The sequence below is a fragment of the Garra rufa genome, chromosome 3, assembly GCF_049309525.1.
Source record: "Garra rufa chromosome 3, GarRuf1.0, whole genome shotgun sequence".
NCBI lineage: Eukaryota > Metazoa > Chordata > Actinopteri > Cypriniformes > Cyprinidae > Garra > Garra rufa.
In genome coordinates this window covers 39,668,967-39,687,535 of record NC_133363.1, presented here as the reverse complement: position 1 = coordinate 39,687,535, position 18,569 = coordinate 39,668,967, and the positions used below count along the sequence as shown (strand labels likewise).

The following is an 18,569-nucleotide window of genomic DNA, read 5'->3' as shown; positions in this document are numbered from 1 at the left end:
GATCTCAAAATCATACAGTCATTGTTGGAAAGACATCACATACACAAAAATGCTGAAAAAACAAAGAATTTGTGGGACCTGAAGGACTTTTTCTGAAGAACAGCGAGCGGTATAACTGTTCCGGACAAACAAGAAACTCATGAACAACTATCACTAAACAAAAAACACAGCTGTGGATCATTCAGGTAACAACACAATATTAAGAATCAAGTGTGTAAACTTTTTAAATGGGGTCATTTTTAATCACTCAAAAGTAATACATTTTGTAGGGAAAAAAATTATTTGGCTATATTAAGAAGATCAAAATTTGACATTAGTCGCGACAACTCTGTCAAAGCTTACGATGCTCCTGGCATCAAATCCCTAAAAGATATTTAAGAATTTGGTAACACTTTGCAGTAAGGTTCATTAGTAAACATTTATTTATCTTAGTTAATGTTAATTTCAGCATTTACTAATGCATTATTAAAATCGCGAGTTCTATTTGTTAACATGTGTTAATGCACTGTAAACTAACATGAGCAAACAATGAACGACTGTATTTTTATTAGGCTAACATTAACAAAGGTTAATAAATAATGTAATAAATGTATTGTTCATTGTTCGTTCATGTTAGTTAATACATTTACTAATGTTAACAAATGACACCATAAACTTAAAGTCAGATTGTAGTTGCAAGGTGCAATAAATAAGACCCGCCCTTAAACGTCACATTAAATAAGTGAAGTGTGATTGGTGGTTTGACGTGTCAGTCAAACTGCCTCTTCATAACAGCATAAACAACTACATGACCAGAATAATATCATACAGTAGGCTATCTAGCACAATTAATATCAATAGTCTAAAACTTTGTTTTGTGAGATTATGTGTTTGTCTTGTGTTTCTCGTGGCAGAAACAAATATTGGCTGTTTTGAGAGTCTATAAAAGCGCACTGGCCACATCTAGAATAAAACTTTTATTAGAGCGTTTATTCAGGGAGCTGATATGACGGAGTCTTAATCTTGTAAGAGTGTTGGTGATTTTAAACATATTTCAAAGCTTTTCAACGTACGTGCACCTTTTTGCATAGATAAAAACGTATTAAAAGGTGAACAGCGCGTCTGTATAGGTGTGTAGCAGCGACGCAGGACGAATTAATTCTGATCTTCTCTCCTACTTCCTAGCGCACAATAAACCAATGAGAATGGGTTACATAGGTGCCTTGGCAATACGCCCCGCCCTCACCTTTACAAACCAGCCAATCAACGCGCTCCCCCGGGAGATTGACTCCAAACGGGGAGGCCGACCCAAAGCCAGGTAACCAAGAAAAAACGAGACAGCGAGAAAAGCCTTCAGGGCTTGTTATGGGGTTAGCGTGAGACGAACCAGGACTTTTTTCTGCCTTCTTTACCAGTCAAACCAGTAACTCTGGATAGAGAGCACACAAGTACTGCGACAGGTAGAGTCTCGTGCCGCACTCTCTCTCTCTCGTGTCCTTCTCCTGAAGTAATCTTCTGTCCTTCCTCGTGTACTTCAATTGAATTTCCATTTCTTTTGTTTGCTTCTCTTGGAGAAAGGTGAACCCTCGTGTTACTGTTTTTATTTGATCTTTGCTCTTAATTGTAGTTTTTACCCTTGTGGTCCCTGATGGCTTCGCACAGTGATACTCTGGTGGTGTTCTTTGGGGCAACAGCTGGTGCAAATGGGGGTAAACTGGGGTCGGATGAAAGGGAATTAATTCTCTTGGTGTGGCAAATTGTGGATCTACATGAGAATAAGGTACGGACCTTTTGACCCTGTTGTAAGGTCTATAACTTTAAACTACCCACCTAGTAATGTGCTAGTGTTAGAAACCACCTTGACAGCTGACATTCACCAACAAGGTGCGCTTTCAGAGAGTTAAGCGCGCTACATTGTGATTTACATTACAAGCAACAGCTGTCTTATTTGATGGTCTGTTTGACAGCACGATTCGAGCATTATAATGTGGTCTTTTCGAGCCACGGGAGACGAAAGCGTGCCTTGTTTGGTGCATGTCATCGCCTGTAGGTCAGTAACCCTGCCGTGTCTGCTTTGCATTCACACAAACACACTGCTTGAGATATCATCACCATCATCATCGCCATAATGACTCGGTGTCAAATCCACTGAGCTGCCTACATAGACAGCATAGGTGCGTGGAGAACATTGAACATTGCGTCGGTGTTCTCGACCGCCAGGTGTGAGAAAACCCGCTAGAGTTGCATTGCGAGGCCGGTTGAAAGAGATGATTTTGTTAACAGGTGGGCAAGCTTCAGCGGACTCTAGTACAGCCGGACAGCGTGGATCTGTCGGAGCAGTGCAAGGAGGAGACCGGGCTCACGGCGGAGGAACTCTGCAAGGCCGAGCCGCTGGAGAGCGTCCTGCAGCAGGTGAGAGATCATTCTTATTATGGCCTTTTAAACTGATGCCTAGAAATGTTTTCGACAATTAGTTTAAAAATATTATAGATGAATCAATTGAAAGTTACATATAAAGCGGTCCCTCTTCATTTTAGTATGTGTCAGATTTGGGTTGATTTTTAGGTGGCTTGCTCTGGTGTGTGGTTTGGGTTTGGGTGTGGGAAGGAAGGCACAGACGCTCTGCTCTAGGGGAGAGTGCAGGTCTAGTCTTGTTGTGGGCCGATGTGTTGAGCAGACATCTGGAAGACGGAATGTTTACCTGCGATTGCACCCACCCAAGAACCATATAAGTCAGTGAGTGGAGAGTGAGCAAGAGTGATACAGATGCAGAGGGATGAACAGAATAGTAGAGACGGTTAAAATAAAAAAGAACATGCCATGAGAGATGTTCCTGTTTTTCTTTTCTTCTGCTATCCACGTTAGGCTCATTAATCAAGCAGGATATGTAGTTTCAGGTTGCCCCTGAGTTTTGCAGGTATGTTTTGACAAAAGGCGGTTGTCGCCAAACGTGTTTCTCAACCATGACGTAGAGAGAATTTGTTTGTACTCTGTAAACCTGTCCCCACCCCGCTGTTTCATAATGGACACCCTCTCATTACTGTCCCACAGAAAGGATTTAGAGCTGTCTCTAAGTTGTGGGACTACAAATTAGATCTATTAAACAATTTTTGGTCTTATTTAATACATGGATTTTCTTACGTATTCACTTACATTTATGGCATACCTTTGTAGCATTCAGGTGGTGGCATGTTATCTTGATTCAGTTCTAGCCTATCCCCAGGGGGCTCTGTAAATATTAACTAGTGAAATCAATTTCTCTCTGCCTACCTTTTAGAGAGACAGGCACTATCAAACCATTGGTTCAGTTCCATTCGGTTTCCTTGTTGTTTTCAAGAAATTCACCCAATTCCATCAGGTGCTGTAAAGAATTTACGACGGTGTTTTAGTGCCACGTTAAAAAATAAATAAATAAATAAAAGTAAGATTGTGAGATTAAAGGCTAAATATTACGACAGTAAAAGGCAAAATATTACGAGAGTAAAGTTGAAATGTTTTCGAGAATAAAGTAGTTTCAAGTTTTTTTTTTTATAAATACAAAAAAGTCAAAGTGTTTTGAGAAAAATGTCAAAATGTTTTGAGAATTAATTCGTAGTTGAGAGTTGTATTGAAATTATATTCTATCTTATTGCACATGCAAATGGCCCAGCTTGGGAGTACAGAGAGATCTTTCAAAATCTGCCAGTTTTATAGTTAAACACAAACACAAAAATATGTCTATCACAATAATGTGTTTTTCACGCTCTTTAATGTGGCATGACGGATCACTGTATTCGCCTCTGTTTATGCGGCATGTGAATCAGTCATCTTTCTGACATTCATTTTTTAAAATAAGGCTATTTTCATTCCTTCTGATGTTCCTTCGTGTTTATATCATGCTATACACTTAACATAAAAAGACACACATTTATAATTTGTATTTTGTGATAAAACTGACACAATTTGAAAGCTGAGCTGTTATATTAAAAGCAGCAAAGCACAAAATTATTGTGATTACTGGGTGGCTGGCGCACTACAAAAAATGTTAAATATTATTTCCAATAATTGACTGTATATTGTGAATAAAACAGCTTGTAAATAGTCACTTGTATACCTCAGAAAAGACAACAGTATAACACGTTAACAAGTTGGAGTTCGTTTTAACCTTTAAAAGGTTTTATTGTTGTTTTAAATTAAATACATGTGAGGAAGTTTTTGTGGAATTTTCACCAAAAAAAAACAAAAAAACAGTAGGCCAATAATTCAATGGAAAAACACGTCTCATTGTAATCGAAAAGACGATTGATTCACATTAATACAGCGATCTGTCCCTCCACAAAGAGTGTGAAAAACACATTATTGCAAAAGACATTGTTTCTATTCCGCTATAAAAAGATTTTGAAAGCTGAAAGTATAGCTTATTGCTATTATTGGGTGGCTGGCACACTATAAATAAACCTAATAAATGCAATCGAAGACGTGAAGTATTATTTCCAAGCATACTGTCCCTGCGAGTATAATACATGGATTTCTGCTAATAATCCCACAAATATTCAAATAAATTCCGGTGGCCTGGCAACTTCTCCCGGTGCTCCCAATCTGGGCCATTTGCATGCGCAGACTATACTCTCAAAATATTATAACTTTAATTGCTGCAGTTTAATTCTCATAATTTTGACTTTATTTGTAAAACATTTAGACTTTATTTTTGAAAATTTTGACTTTATTCTCAAAACATTACGTCTTTTTATTTTTTAATTTGGCACTAAAACACCATTGTAGGAACTAGAAGTGGGTGATATGACCAAATTTGTATTTCAAGATATGAGTAACTATATTTCACAAATACTAACATATAATCACAATATAGTTATTTTTGTTTAATGTTTGTTTTTAAGAATAAGAACAAAGGGTGCGTTACAAAATACAGAGTGCTTTAACTTTTTCAAGTACAGTAGATTAGTAGATCAGTAGAGCATCAAGTAAGAAGAAATTGAATATCACATGTAAACTAAAACCACATATTCTTCACTGTATGGATTAAATATACACTGATTCCTATTAAAGCTATAAATTTGAGTTCTTTTTTGTAGCTTATTGTGCTCTTGTTGAACTCTTGAACATCAAGCATGCACTTTTTCTCATTCATGCCTGTTTCTTTATTGTGTAAATGTGTCAAATTGAAGCAGCTTTGCTTGAGTATATTTATATACCATGATGCAGCAGAATTTGTCACTAACATCACACCTCCCAGCCCTGTAAGAAGCAGTGAGGGAATTGGAGAAGGGCTGATATTCAGGGCCTTGACCTGTTGTCACTAAACGATTCATTCAGTATACTTGTGGAGTTGTGACACAACATCTATGTTCTCACAGTTGTGACTCACTGGTTGATAAAATTGTACTCACCAGTGTGTCTGGGTTAGGAAACAGGTATTTAGGAGGGTTTAGTGTGGCTCATCCTATCTTACTCAGAGACTTGAGTCAAACCTGTTTTTCTGAGCTTTAGCGGTTGATCTGTGCTGTTTGTGTTGAGATGCAGTATCCAAAGCGAAAAGTAGAAAAAAAAAAGAAACATTTATAGCTGCTGGCACTCACTGGGTGATTCGCTTTGGCTTTGCACCTGCTTTTAGACGCTAACACTGTGGGAATGGTGTGGCGCTAACACACCTGTGCGTGTTTGTGATTGAGAAAAGACTTTAAGAACAATAAAATTGTTGCTGTAAGATCATAATTGTGTTTGTGGGAGAAAGTGATCTTGGGTGTGTTTAAAGGAGACAAGAGGGTGTGTTACAGAAAGTGTGTGTTTTTCTCTGAGCTCACTGAGAAAGCACAGCAAGCTGGCAGGAGCGTGTCAGTACCTGTGTGTGATGAGCAGAGAGCTTTATGTCTCTACAGACTGTCAATGTGCAAGGAGGGTTCTGGGAAATGCCTTTATGAAAGGATGAGTGACACATTTATCCGTTCTTTCATTTAGTCTCCGAAAGACTTGCCATAAGTGAAATGGTCAGTTATAGAAATGAATTAAATGGATTTTGGCTCTCATGTTTTACAGCATTGTACAAAGTGAATACAGAATGGATTAATCAAAACCGGTTGTATGTGGTTGTTGCTTAAACATCCTGGTAGTTCAGCCGGCACATCCTGTTGCTTTATCTAACGACACTCCCACTTTACTTCATCCTGAATAGACAGGTTGAGGTCAACTCAAAAGTAAGCATCACTATGCCCTACTAATTTTGGAGGCAGAACACTTAAAGTGAGTACAGGGCATTATTGTCTTGTTTTAACATTTGGTACATTCACAAAGACTTTGGAATCAGTACGATTTTTAATGTACAGAAAATACAGAAACATTTTCACCATGTAAAATAATATATTTTTATTTTAATATACAATATAGATCATTACTCCAGTCTTTAGTGTCACATGATCCTTCAGAAATCATTCTAATATGCTGATTTATTGTCAATGTTGGAAACAGTTGTGCTGCTTAATGTTTTTGGAAACTGTGATACATTTTTCAGGATTCTAATGAATAAAAAGTTAAAAAGAACAGCATTTATTTAAAATAGAAATATTTTCTAACAATATACACTACTGTACAGAAGTTTTTCTTTTTCTTTTTTCTTTTTTTTTTAAAGAAAGTAATACTTTTTTTCAACAAGGATGTGCTAAATTCATTTTAACTTATTATTCATCAAAGAATCATCAGAAACCGGTTCTGAGAAAATATTTGGCAGCACAACCGTTGCCATCACAGCTAATTTTAATAAGCATATTAGAATAATTTCTGAAGGATCATGAGACACTTAAGATTGGAGTAATGGCTAATAAAAATTCAGCTTTGCATCACAGAAATAAATTATATTTTAAAGTATATTAAAATATAAACAATTGTTTTATATTGTAATAACATTTAGCAATATAAGTGTTTTTTTTCTGTATTTTTGATCAGATAAATTAAGCCTTGATGAGAATGAGTCTTCTTTAAAAAACATTACAAGTCTTACTGATACCAAACTTTTGACCGCCAGTGTATGTCATTCTCACTGAAAAGTCTGGGGTCTGTAAACCACAAAAATATTAAGCAGCACAACTGTTTTTGCTGTTGATTATAATAAGAATTTTTTAGTAGTAGTAAAATATTACTAAAATAGAAAATAGTTATTTTCACGGTATTACTGTTTTACTGTATTTCTGATCAAATAAATGCAGTCTTGGTGAGCATAAGAGATTCTGCTGCTCATTTGCATTTTGAATGACTCTACAGATAGCATCTGGGAGCAAAAATGCCATTTGGGAATTCGGCCTCTTTGTACACCCCCCCCCCCCCCCCACACACACACACACACAGAGCAAACATGGCCCAACAGGACACATCGATTGATTTTTATTTTTTTTTATGCCAAAGATCAAATTTCTCTCTCACTCTCACTGGCAACATGGCAGAGAAGAATGTGAAACTGAAACTCAGATCAAGTTTAACTACCATGTGTAACCACACAAAAACAGCTTTTTCTCAATCCTGGAGTGGCTATTTTACTCCATTCTGTCTTTTTGCTTAAAGTAAAAAAAAATTCACTTTAAGACATTTTCATTTTCAGCCAGTGAATTGTTACCCTTCATATCCAGCTTTATCCTGGAGTTTGATCTCCCGTCTCTAATCGTGTGTAAGCACAGGGTGTGTTGCTGTGTTTTAGCATAATGTTTGTGTAGCAGAAATTAACTTTGCATTTAATTATTGCAGTTGCTAATTTGTGGGGTTGTATAATGAAAACAGCAATGTTCGCACAATACGCAAGTGTGCACACACAAAAATGAGTACAGTGTTAAGAGAATCCATTATTTTGTGCGTTATGATTGTGACTGTATACCACTCAAGCCTTGAGATTACTTAAAATGAGATGTAAAGCTCTTTAATTATACTTTCAGAATTGTTAGGTATTTCCGAAAGTCTTGTTAAGACCATAATGACTAACTGAAGCCTCGTATTTGCATGAGGTATGAAGATGGACAGGTTATGTGGAAAAACAGCACGACATTGTCCAAGAGCATGATGGGAATGTAACTGAATAAGCCGTAGTTCTGTCTTCAGTTGTTCTCAATGCTTTGACGGCTTTATACTGCTTTCTTAAATTCTTCAAAATTCCCTGCTTATAGGTTAGTCGGGTTATGTTGCGCTTAAACACTCTTTTAAACTTTTGTTAACTACTGTATGTTCTAGTTGCTTCTACACCTGATTGCTCTGGGTAAAGGCAACGTTTGCTTGCGTTATCAGCGCTGGCCCAAATGATATGAAAATTAGGCCATAAAGGGGCTATCTGTTCTCTTATTGCTAGCTAGAGTTTGACAAACAGTAACTTCATCCCTGCTCTGTTGTAATTCACTTCAAATTGACTTAAACTGTAGAAATGTCATGTTTGATTTATCAGTAGTTAAACCAATTTTCTCCCTAACTTTTGATCTAATCTTGTATTAGTTTAATTAGTTTGATTTAAAAAAATACTGTTGATGTAGGTGGTATAACCTAGATCTTATATCATGACAGTAATTTTAATATGACAGAAATTATATCATGTTATTTCTGCTGAAAATATAACAAATGTGTCATATTTATATAATTAATTTTATAGCCATGTGGTTTTGACTTTGGCACTGGAATTAAAAGTTGTGAATAAAATAAAAATGAGTTCATTTAACAAGGAAATTTAATTAAATTCCATATTTAATTAAATGTTAATTGCTGTTTCTTTGCAATTGTTTGTTTAGTTTGAGTTTCTGAGTACAATTTTTTTTTTTTTTTACACTTTTTCCAATGTAAGACTAGCCCTTAACGCATTTTTTCATGATCTCATTTGCATTTTCTGTTTTCCATGTTCGTCACACTGATGTGAATAACATAAAGAACTCATATTAGTTGTGTCATAGTTGGTGGTTAGCCTACTGCTGTTGACTGATGCAGAGATGGATTTGAAATTTATTAAACACCTATAATGGTTCATTAAAGACTCATTGTATTTGCTAAACACAGGTGAATGTGGGAGCCCCTATAGCTGGGAGTGAGCAGGTGGTGTGTTTTTAGAGCAGGACAAACGCTCTTCATTTGTTTTGTCATCTATCTCTCTGGTCACGTGAAATGCTTTATCTGAAATGACGGCCACGGCCATGGCTCACTTCCTGTATTTTCACCAAACCAGTCTGACCAGCTGCTTAATCTACAAAACAAGCATACGCATGCGCATGCACACAGAGCAGCATGTGCACATATTACAACATAATGTGGGTGTCCTCTGTGCTGCCCTTGACATTGTTGTCGAAATTTTAGAAGTTTAAGCTTAACCCTTAGGGGTTTTGTATACATTTGAAGTCAAAAGTTTACATACACCTTGAGAGGGATCATACAAAATGCATGTTATTTTTTTTTTAGTACTGATCTGAATAAGATATTTCACATAAAAGACGTTTATATAAAGTCCACGAGAAAATAATAGTTAAATTTATTAAACTGTCCCCATTGAAAAATGTACATGCTCTTTATTCTAAATACTGTTGGTAACTAAATGTTCCACAGCTGTTTTTTTTTTGTTTAGTGGTAGTTGTTCATGAGTCCCCTGTTTGTCTCTAGCAGGTAGTTAAACTACCTGCTGTTCTTCAGAAAAATCCTTCAGGTCCCATAAATTATTTTTTTTTTAGCACTTTTGTTTATTTGAACCCTTTCCAACAGTGACTGTATGATTTTGAGATCCAGCTTTGAAACTGAGGACAACTTATGCAACTATTACAGAAGGATCAAATGCCCACTGCCCACAAAGGCGATGCATTAAGAGGCAGGGGTGTAAACTTCTGACCAGAATGAAGATGTACAGGGGTTGGACAATGAAACTGAAACACTGGCCAATATAGTGTTGGAGGTTTCATGGCTACATTTGCTCAGCCTGGTGGCCAGTCTTTACTAATTACACCTTCCACCAGTAAGAGTGGAGTGTGAAGGTTGACTATGTGCACCCAATGGTTCAAACATAGTACCCTAAAGGTGGTGCTGTGTATCAGGATGATAATGTACCAATACACACAGCAAGACTGGTGACAGAGTGGTTTGATGAACATGAAAGTGAAGTTGAACATCTCTCATGCCCTGCACAGTCACCAGATCTAAATATTATTGAGCCACGTTGGGCTGTTTTGGAGGAGCAAGTCAGGAAATGTTTTTCTACACCAGCATCATATAGTGACCTGGCCACTGTTCTGCAAGAGGAATGGCTCAAAATCCTTTTGGCTACTGTGCAGGACTTGTATTTGTCATTCCCAAGATGAAATGATGCTGTTTTGGCCACAAAAGGAGGCCCAACACCATACTGATTGTGGTATAAAACTAGGTGTTTCAGTTTCATTGTCTAACCCCTGTACTTCTTTCTTATTTTGCCTAAACATCACAATTTTTAGAAGCTACAGAAGATACTTGCATGTTTCCCAGAAGACAAAATAAGTTAAATTTACCCTGATCTTCAAATGTAAAAAGTTTAATGCATTGTGTGCATCCAACCTATGTGATGGTTAACAAGCAAGTATTAATAAATAATAAACCAATAATAAAACTTTCACGGTGTCACCTGCGATTATCTGAGTTTCTGTGGTTTGTGTGAGGTCTTTTGCTTCAACAGATTTTATAGCAAAAATGAGTTATTTCCTGGAAAACTATAATTTGGAACATGTTCTAAACAAGTTGCTCACTAAGGCTGCATTTATGATTAAAAATACAGTAAAACATACTGTAAATTGTAATTTATTACTATGATTGCAAAGCTGAATTTTCAGCAGTTATTAATCCAGTCTTAATTGTCACATTTCTCCAGAAATCATTCTAATATGCTGATTTGGTGCTCAAACATTTCTTTTTATCATCATTGTTAATATATCATCATTTAATATAAATAATAAAATAAATAATATAAATATTTTGAAGCATTATCAATGTCTTTAATGTCTCCTTTGATTTAATGTGTCCTTGCGGAATATCAGTGATCAGTGAACAGTGTAGATATAAAGGGAAATGACTCTCATACCTCCACCTGCATCTAATGCTGTGGTGTTTTAGATTAAAAACAGTAACGTTTTTCTCTATTCCTCTTGTCTTTTTCACTCTGCTTCTAGTTTCATCAGTCGGTGTCAGCTGAACTAAAGTCTCTGGGCAGAAGCTCCTACACACTGTGTGTGGACGGACCACAGCTTATCCGACAGGTGCTGCACCCCGAGGCCTCCAAAAAGGTAACTCAGTCCTGCCAAAGTCCAAAATGACTGTCATCCTTGAGTATTTGCATTTAATCCACTCTTAACTAAGGCTATTCAAACTGAAAAGGAAAAGCCTAGGGATGCGTGCGTGCGTGCATTTTTCTGACAATTCTAAATTGGCTGTCAGTTTGTGGTATAATCTGTTTAGCAGCAACATGTTATAATCTTCACAGGAATGCTGTGCTCCTCCAGAGGTCATTAACATGCCCTCAATCCATTCTCTACCTTTTCCCTCCTTCTTTTTTAACTGTTGGTCTAACCTCTGCCCTTTCCTCAGGCTCCTCCTAAACATATTTTGAACCATGCATCTCCCTCATTTTATGTGTGTTTTGTTATAGAATCTAGTCCTGCCAGAGTGCTTTTACACGTTTGTGGACTTGAAGAAAGAGTTTCACAAATGCTGCCCCAACGCAGGCCCTGTCAAAGATCTCACTCTGACCTCCATGCTGGAATGTATCCTGCATATGCTTATGGTTTTACTGTGCTCTATGTGTGAATGGACATGTTTTTTTTTTACTTTCCTTTACTTACTAGTATTTAAAGTTCAGGAAAAATATCATTATGCTATTTTTATATTAGCAAATCTAATATAAAATGTATTTATTAAATTAATATTATAGGGTGGAGTATATTTAGGTGTTTTTAGGACTGGTTCATTAGTTCAGCGTTTTCAGCTTTTTTGGGGTGAATATGTCCATTCACATGTGCATACGCCTTGTATTAGGCCTTGACATTGTTGTCAGATGTGTGTATACCAGCGGCAGTGGAGCAGGAGGCCGGACTGAGGGAGGTGAAGAACATGGTTCTGCTAATTCTACACCTCCTGGCTGAGCCTTACAGTAAGTATTTCAGCATAGCGGATTGACCTGTGCTGATAAAACCTTACAGATTTCACTTTTAATATGCACAACTTACTATGTGATCTCTTAATCAAACTTTTTTCTTTGTAGATCACAAATTCTCCACTTTTGAGACTGTAAATTACAAGTTTGAATCTGGAGCATGGTATGTACTCAGTCATATTTATCATTAGTCTGACAATGTTTCGCTTGTCTGAACAGTGACAATTTCCCTTTTACTGCTGTCCAGAATGTTCTTAATTTGTTAAGAGCTGATGATATTGACCACACGTTTTCAAATGCATCTGTGGGGTTTCCCATTATGAGACTGTTTTAATATTGTCAAAGCCCATAAGAATGCTCCTAAACAAGAGTGATTGTTACCTGTGTGTCTGCATGGCTTCCAGCAGTAAGACAGAAGCTGTGGACAGCGAGACGGTCATCAGAGCTCGCGGGTTGCCATGGCAGTCGTCTGATCAGGACATCGCTCGCTTCTTCAAGGGCCTCAACATTGCCAAGTGAGATTGCAGCTCAGCGTAACACTGAAAGGCACACTCACAATGACATGGTGCATGCACTCAGAAAAGACCCTTAAGTACACATTAACAGTGTAATGCAAAACTCAGTAAGACTTTGAAGGCAAATCCAGCCAAATGTCACATCAGGACTTTCACTAAAGGAAAAGTAGCCTTGCGTGAAACGTCCAAGCTGATTTATCATTAAATACATTTTCAAACGATTGATTGCGATTTAATCACTTCCAAAATAAACGTTTTTGTTTACATAATATGTATGTGTATATAAATACACACAAATGCATGTGTATGTTTAAGAAAAATGTTGTTTATATATTTATATATAATATTTATATATAATATAAATTGTATGATTATAAACATATACATGAAGATATTTAAAAAATATATATATATAGTGTATGTGTGTGTATTTATATACACATAATAAATATACACCGTACTCAAACATATATTATGTTAAAAAAACTATTTTGTATGTGATTAATTGCAATTAATCGTTTGAAAGCACTATTTTCAAAGGTTGCATACTTGTTTTGTGTTGTATCTCTGATTTTTGTGTTTGTGTTTGTATCAGAGGTGGCGTTGCACTTTGTTTAAATGCTCAGGGCCGGAGGAACGGGGAAGCTCTGGTGCGCTTCATAAACTCTGAGCACAGAGACATGGCACTGGATCGACATAAACACCACATGGGCAACAGATACATTGAAGTGAGTTCACCTCCACAAAACATCCAAACCACGAGCTTGCTTTATTTTACTCTGATCAGCTGATCTCAAAACATGCATTGTGCAACAATACTTATGAGACAGTTTTGATTTTTTACAAATGATTAATTTCACACTAAGCTTGTGAGAAACTATATATTGTCATAACTGACTAGTGTTTGAGTTGTCTGAGGATAGCACAAGTTACTAAAGAAGCTTCATTTTTAAATTCATTCCCTTTTTGTTTTTAAAATATATAAAAAAGACATAAAAAAAGTATAATCAACCTTAGTAATTAACAATTCAACCGTCTTGACCCATCCCTAATTTATACAAAGTGAATAAAAAAGGTAGTCTACTCCTATGACAATCTCTGTTTATTTTGTTTCAGGTGTATAAAGCGACTGGAGAGGAATTTTTAAAGATTGCAGGAGGTGAGACATTTACCTGAAGTCTTCAGTTGTAATATGAGCAGACACTTTCCATTTGTCGAGTAAATCTCCATCCGCTATTCCCAGGTGTGTGTGTGTGTGTGTGTGTGTGTGTGTGTGTGTTTGTCCGTCCTTCATTTTTTCCCCCTCTGTGGGAATAATAGACTCTTTGTGAGTCTCTTCCCCTTGCTGACTCATGTTGGGCAGGTAGAGGGGGAAACTCTATTCCCCTTCCCTCCTGCCCCCCCGCTCTGGCCAGGCCACAGAGAAAGAGAGCCGTTCCCTCAGGGAGGAAGATGGGTCAGCAGCCTCTGAAAAGCCTCACACTGCCCTCACACACAGCAGGTGTAAAAGAACAACGGCCTGCCGAGATATCATTACAGTGCGTGTGGATGTGTCTGCTGAAATGTTTTAGAGCAGCTGAGAGTGTCTCTGATGTTCTGTTTCCTCTCGCCATATGCCATATTTAAAGGGGTCATCGGATGCCCATTTTCCACAAGTTAATATGATGCTTTAGGGTAGGGCTGTCGCGATATAGGCCTATGTCTCACTTCCTGCTTCCGGAACGCGGAGTAGGGTAATAGAACTTCCGGTCATTGCTAGTAACGCTACTGCAACGATAAAAACAATGGCAGCAGTTGTTCTTGAAGCGTACCAGGTTGCTTTACAACGAAACACTACGCAAGTCTTGGGTGAAATTAATAAAGAGAGATGAGGGGCCTTCTTTTAATATTCTCCGGGGCAGCACTTTCGTTTGCAGTTTGCATTTCAACAAGGAGAGCATCTACATCTCGCAAAGTGGTCGGAAGAAACTTAAAATACTACACCCCATCTATGTATTCCCACCAATGATTGTAAATAAAACAAAATTCGATTAATTAAAAAGGATGTTTTATCTGACACATGAATTACTCTTATCTCTGCTATATAAATACACTTGACTTTGACATTCAATAATATCACGTTAAGCGTTTTCTCCCTCATAGAAGCCCATAATAAGGAAACAACTTAATAGGCGGCTGCATATATGAAAAAAAAACACCTAACCCCAAAAAAATTCTAACAAAAGGTTTCTCAGCTGTTTTTTGTAGTATTAGGTGTCCTTAATAACATACTAAAAGTTTACCAAAGTTTGACCACTAGAAAGGTGTCATTTTCAAGATGGCATCCAAGATGGGCAGAAAACCCTTAAAATATCCTAATTCCTTCATTATTTGACCTAGCCAAGTAATCTTGGTGTCTAACCCAATGTTTTCTGGGTCTATGAATCCATTGGACTCGTCTAAATTGCACAGACATGATTACATACTTATGGAATACATTTTTTTATGGTTTTATCTTTGTTTGGGGTGAACCAGAGATGTAAACGATTTAGCCTATGTCATGTAACTCCTACTCAGTACATGTTTTTGGACACATACAGCTGTTTTTTTCTTCTAAAACACAGACTTGACATTCAGTGTAAAAGTTACTGCACCCAAAAGTTCCTTAAATTGGAGCTGTATAACTTTGATCATAAAAAAACTCTGAATTAGCCCGAACAGAGGCCTGTGTGTGAACCCTCTAAATGGTCACTTATTTCAAGTTGCTTTAATATATAATTGTACTTGTAATCACTTTCAGGTCCATCTCAATAAATTAGAATGTTGTGGAAAAGTTCATTCATTTCAGTAATTCAACTTAAATTGTGAAACTTGTGTATTAAATAAATTCACTGCACACAGACTGAAGTAGTTTAAGTCTTTGGTTCTTTTAATTGTGATGATTTGCCTCATATTTAACAAAAACCCACCAATTCACTATCTCAACAAATTAGAATACTTCATAAGACCAATAAAAAAAAAAACTTTTTAGTGAATTGTTGGCCTTCTGGAAAGTATGTCCATTTACTGTATATGTACTCAATACTTCTTTTGCTTTAATTACTGCCTGAATTCAGCGTGGCATGGAGGTGATCAGTCTGTGGCACTGCTGAGGTGGTATGGAAGCCCAGGTTTCTTTGACAGTGGCCTTCAGCTCATCTGCATTTTTTGGTCTCTTGTTTCTCGTTTTCCTCTTGACAGTACCCCATAGATTCTCTATGGGGTTCAGGTCTGGTGAGTTTGCTGGCCAGTCAAGCACACCAACACCATGGTCATTTAACCAACTTTTGGTGCTTTTGGCAGTGTGGGCAGGTGCCAAATCCTGCTGGAAAATGAAATCAGCATCTTTAAAAAGCTGGTCAGCAGAAGAAAGCATGAAGTGCTCTAAAATTTCTTGGTAAACTGGTGCAGTAACACAGTGGACCAACACCAGCAGATGACAATGCACCCCAAATCATCACAAGACTGTGGAAACTTAACACTGGACTTCAAGCAACTTGGGCTATGAGCTTCTCCACCCTTCCTCCGGACTCCAGGACCTTGCTCTCATCTGAGAAGAGGACTTTGGACCACTGGGCAACAGTTCATTTCTTCTTCTCCTTAGCCCAGGTAAGACGACTCTGACGTTGTCTGTGGTTCAGGAGTGGCTTAACAAGAGGAATATGTCAACTGTAGCCAAATTCCTTGACACTTCTGTGTGTGGTGGCTCTTGATGCCTTGACGCAAGTCCAGTCTATTCCTTGTGAAGTTCACCCAAATTCTTGAATCGATTTTGCTTCAAGCCTCTCGAGGCTGCGGTTCTCTCGGTTGGTTGTGTATCTTTTTCTTCCACACTTTTTCCTTCCACTTAACTTTCTGTTAACATGCTTGGATACAGCACTCTGTGAACGGCCAGCTTCTTTGGCAATGAATGATTGTGGCTTACCCTCCTTGTGAAGGGTGTCAATGATTGTCTTCTGGACAACTTTCAGATCAACAGTTTTCCCCATGATTGTGTAGCCTAGTGAACCAAACTAAGAGACCATTTTGAAGACTCAGAAAACCTTTGCAGGTGTTTTGAGTTGATTAGCTGATTTGCAAGTCAGCATATTCTAATTTGTTGAGATAGTGAATTGGTGTTTTTTTGTTAAATGTGAGCCAAATCATAACGATTAAAAGAAACAAAGACTTAAACTACTTCAGTCTGTTTGCAATGAATTTATTTAAAGGGGTCATCGGACGCAAAACTAACTTTTACATGTTGTTTGAACATTAATGTGTGTTGGCAGTTTGTGTACACAACCACCCTACAATGATAAAAATCCACAGTGGTATTTTTTTAATCTTTAAAAGTAATATCCCCTTTTTAAAATCAGGTCATTCTCAGCTTCTTGTCGTTGTGACGGAACACCAACAGAGGCCACTCCCACGATAGTAGATTGACATGAGCACCTTACCTTAGACCTGCCCTCACCGAGCTGAAACAGTCCGACTCCGATCGCCATTGTGTGAATCAGGTGCAGAGGAAGATTCTAATTGAGTGATTGAGGTGTTCTGTTGTTGGATGTAATAATGAACACAGCAGTAGTCATTTGCTCCCAACATCTGAGCTGCTTAAGAGGTAGAGGACAACGTTACTTTCGTTTTTAAAAGGAAAGCGACGATCCCGATCTACATATGCGTCTCTGTTCGTGTGAATCTTAATAATGTGCTCGTTGACAAGTTTCGCCGATAAACACGGCTAAATGCAGCTAAACATGGCTAAACTAAACATTACAGATCCTAATCCCTCAGCAGAGAGGGGCGGGGCGAGCAGAGCTCATTTGCATTTAAAGGGCCCATGCGATAAAATGAGCTGATATTTTGCAGAGCTGATTTTGACAAGGTAAAAGGGTGTTTTTTACACTACTATTGAGAATTTTTAACCAAAGTATATTACAGACTTTTCATTAAGACCCTAAAGAATCATATGAACTTGTGGAAAATGGGCATCCGATGACCCCTTTAATACACAAGCTTCACAATTTGAGTTGAATTACTGAAATAAATGAACTTTTCCACAACATTTTAATTTAGATATTTATATTTTAATTTTATAATTTACCTGTATCTATCATGCAAATATGCTAATTAAAATATTACATGGCCAAAACATGTATCAGGCACCAGTATTCCTGGTCTAGGAGGAATACAGAGGAGTAATGGTCATTTTAAGGACCTGACGGCCGCCATTTTGAAAATGGGGCCTTTCTTGGAGTCAAACTTTGGTAAACTTTTAGTATGTTTTTAAGTCCATCTGATACTACTGTAAACCACTGAGAAACCTTTTGTTAGAATTTTTTTGGGGTCAAACCATATTTGCAGCTGACTATAACGTGGTTTAACGTACCTCAACAGCGATCAGGAAAGACCGAACTTCTGTTCAATTTTACTTATAATAAATTCTTGCTGCTGTCAAAAGAACGAGCTCTTATTCAGCATATAAAGTGATCGCCCCCCATAGAAGTCCATTATAACAAACCATGTTATGCTTTTTCCTTAATGGAGTTATATAGGGATAAAACGATTAACGTGATATTATTCACTTTATATGCTGAATGATATTTCATTCGTTTGACAGCAGCAAGTATTTATTATAACTGAAATTTAACAGAAGTTTGTTTTCCCTAGTCGTTGAGATACGTTAAACCACGTTACGCTGTTTCCGTATAACGGGCTTCTATGAGGGAGAAAACGCTTAACGTGATATTATTCACTTTACCTGTCGAATAAGGACTCGTTCTTTAGATAGTAGTTACTGTTTGTTCCAAGTAAGGTTTGACAGAAATGTGGGGTTTCCTGGTAGTTTTTTACGTACATTAAGCCACGTTAGGCGTTTTAGAACGTCCCTAAAAAGCTAACCGGAACTGCCGTCACCCCACTCAGAGACGTTCAATTGTTGCGTGACATAGGCCTGACGTGCATAA

The 18,569-nt window shown here is 37.4% G+C and overlaps 1 protein-coding gene across 1 annotated transcript in view; it reads left to right on the top strand.

Moving 5' to 3' along the window:
* The first annotated feature begins 1,450 nt into the window (after positions 1-1,450).
* Positions 1,451-18,569, top strand: part of esrp2 (epithelial splicing regulatory protein 2) — a 26,849-nt gene continuing 9,730 nt past the window's right edge. The window contains exons 1-10 of the mRNA XM_073836613.1: positions 1,451-1,759; positions 2,263-2,391; positions 11,112-11,225; positions 11,588-11,702; positions 11,993-12,088; positions 12,200-12,254; positions 12,496-12,606; positions 13,202-13,334; positions 13,723-13,765; positions 13,970-14,109. Of these exons, the coding sequence (XP_073692714.1) occupies positions 1,628-1,759; positions 2,263-2,391; positions 11,112-11,225; positions 11,588-11,702; positions 11,993-12,088; positions 12,200-12,254; positions 12,496-12,606; positions 13,202-13,334; positions 13,723-13,765; positions 13,970-14,109 (1,068 nt within the window). The 5' untranslated portion in view covers positions 1,451-1,627. The remainder of the gene's footprint in view (positions 1,760-2,262; positions 2,392-11,111; positions 11,226-11,587; positions 11,703-11,992; positions 12,089-12,199; positions 12,255-12,495; positions 12,607-13,201; positions 13,335-13,722; positions 13,766-13,969; positions 14,110-18,569) is intronic.